The sequence below is a fragment of the Cyprinodon variegatus genome, unplaced genomic scaffold (assembly GCF_000732505.1).
Source record: "Cyprinodon variegatus isolate N-32 unplaced genomic scaffold, C_variegatus-1.0 Scaffold18, whole genome shotgun sequence".
Lineage (NCBI taxonomy): Eukaryota > Metazoa > Chordata > Actinopteri > Cyprinodontiformes > Cyprinodontidae > Cyprinodon > Cyprinodon variegatus.
Window position 1 is genome coordinate 927,825 of NW_015150471.1, and position 2,372 is coordinate 930,196.

General features: G+C 36.5%; 1 protein-coding gene across 1 annotated transcript in view; it reads right to left on the reverse strand.

Annotated features, from left to right (window-relative positions):
- Positions 1-709: 709 nt before the first annotated feature.
- Positions 710-2,372, reverse strand: part of LOC107092889 (interferon a3-like) — a 3,891-nt gene continuing 2,228 nt past the window's right edge. Inside the window, exons 3-5 of the mRNA XM_015387592.1 lie at positions 2,015-2,177; positions 904-974; positions 710-808 (exon numbers count right to left, since the gene is read on the reverse strand). Coding sequence (XP_015243078.1) covers positions 710-808; positions 904-974; positions 2,015-2,177 — 333 coding nt within the window. The remainder of the gene's footprint in view (positions 809-903; positions 975-2,014; positions 2,178-2,372) is intronic.

The window sequence follows — 2,372 nt, forward strand, 5'->3', positions numbered from 1 at the left end:
TGTACAGCCGTATTTCTCTGTGTTCCCTCTGAACACATTCCCAGCTATGCCCCTCTGCCTGTTGACTGGGGATGACAGTAGGAAAGAGAAAACTCATTCTGATGAATTACACATTTGTTGTTTTGCAATGCTTGGTTTTACTCGCATACACTTATAACTACCTTTTTATCCTTTGTAATAGTTCTTTAAAAAATGTACTTATCAGGTTCCTCTGCAGGCCACCATCTTTGTGTTTTAACACCCAAAGTAAGACCCGTAGTCCCAAGTATCAGGACTTTGGTGCTAAACCATGTATTTTTGTTCTCTTTTAGAGATTGCTTATCATTGGCTGATGTTGGTGCACCAGCTGATTCCATGTGCTTTGATGCATTAGTGTATAAATTGTGTTGTATCTGAGTTTTATTATTTTTTTTTACCATTTTGTTGAATTGCAAAAGCATGAATCTGTATTTCACCACAGCCTCAGAGAGGCTGACTTCCTCTTATAGTTCACCATTTATCAATAAACAGATTCAAGGCTGATGTAAAGAATAATTTTTATTTGTTTGCTTTGTTTTAAAATAAATATGTAAAAAACAAAAAAAATATCTCATTGTTTCTTTTACAGGGTGAATAATTCTATGGTATTCAGATGCAGATAATAAATAATCAATTAATAAAAAAAATAATTAAATAAATAAGTAAATGAAGTTTTTTGTAAAAGCTGTTTTCAGTTAGCGGTGAACAGAGAGGAAACCAAGTGGTCCACTCTGAATAGGTGGACTTTGATTTCTCTCCTGATCAGCTCCCAGGCTTCAGTGCTGTGGCCCTGATGGTGATAAAAAAAAAAAAATCATATCAGTTATTTTTGAAAAAATAAACCAGGCTCCAAGTTGGACCCTTTAATTAGAGAATGAGGCTCACCATTTGTCTAAATATGCCATGTGAGAGCCTCTTAAAGTATGTGTGCAGCCGCCTGTTTGGTCTCCATTCTCCTCCAACCTGAGAGAAAAAGAAAATGATTTTCTTATGCTTATTTAATCGTAAAGTCAAACCACACAGGGATTCATAAAGATTTTTATGACACTAAGATCACATTTTCTTTTATAGAGCAACGTAGCACAAGAATATGAAGCAAAAAATAATGCATGTTTTTCAAACTTTTCTAAAAATACAAATCTGAAAGGTGTGTTGGGCATTTACATTTACCGCCGTTACTCTGATCTACCTGAGCAAAATCCAGTAGAACCAGCTACATTGGAAAGTAAACTAATTAACATATGAGATAAGCCTGTGACTCTGCAGGAGCTGTGATGTTCCAAAGCTTAGCTGGAGGACAATTAGCAGCAGGGGGAACCCACTGTTAAAAGAAAGCTATAAATCCTGTGTAACAGGTTAAAAGAAAGCTATAAATCCTGTGTAACAGGTTATTTACAACAGAAAACAAAGCTTCTTCTGCTCCATAAACACAGGGTGCTTTTTTTCTGCATGCCTTGCTAAACTGGTCAACTGGTAAAATTGTGTTGAAACGGATTAAGCTAAATGCAAGAAAATCCTGGAAGAAAATCATGAGGTCACAATTTCTGGATGTCATTTTCTTCCCACCAGACAACAGGCCTGAAAAACGGGCTGGTACAATGGGAGGGTTTACATCTAAAGTTTTTAATGTGTTAAAACCGTCCAGCAAAAAGACCTACAGTCATATTCTTTGAATTAGAACATATATTCTGATGTTAGTTACTGAAACAATATGAGAATCAATGGTAAGACTTGAAAATTGTTCAAATTGACTATCCTGGCTATGTTTTTAGGAGAAACCAACAGCCATTTTCTTCTATAGAGATTCGAACGACTCGCAGCTCTTATATATATACTGTTTTGTATTTTTTTCCCTCTACAATAATGTCATTTGCTACAGTGTCACATAGAATCCCATTATTTTACATTAAGTTTGGAGGTAGTAATGTGACAAAAAAATATATAAAAATGTCATAACAAGGTATGTAAATATTGTTGCAATATAAACCAACCTAACCAAGTGTACTTACACAAGATTGGAGTTCATCAGCCTGTTTGTTGACAACATTGAGAAAATACTCCACTGTGATCTCCCCCCATGATGAAGAGCTGTCGTTTTCCACAATTAGGGCGGACACCTCCCTCAGGATCTGAACTGTGAAGGCAAGTTTACCCTCAGCCTGGAAGAAAAAGGAGCATTAGCCCATGTAAATAATAAACAGATGTTGGTAGAGAACAGAAACAATGTACTCAAGTAATAAGACAACTTGAACATGTCAGGAATCAACTTTGTGTGGTCTGTTTTTGTGTTTCCTTTCCTCCTCCACCAGGTGGTGCCCCGTCCTCATTGGGTCTCCCTGCAAACCTGCAGCTCA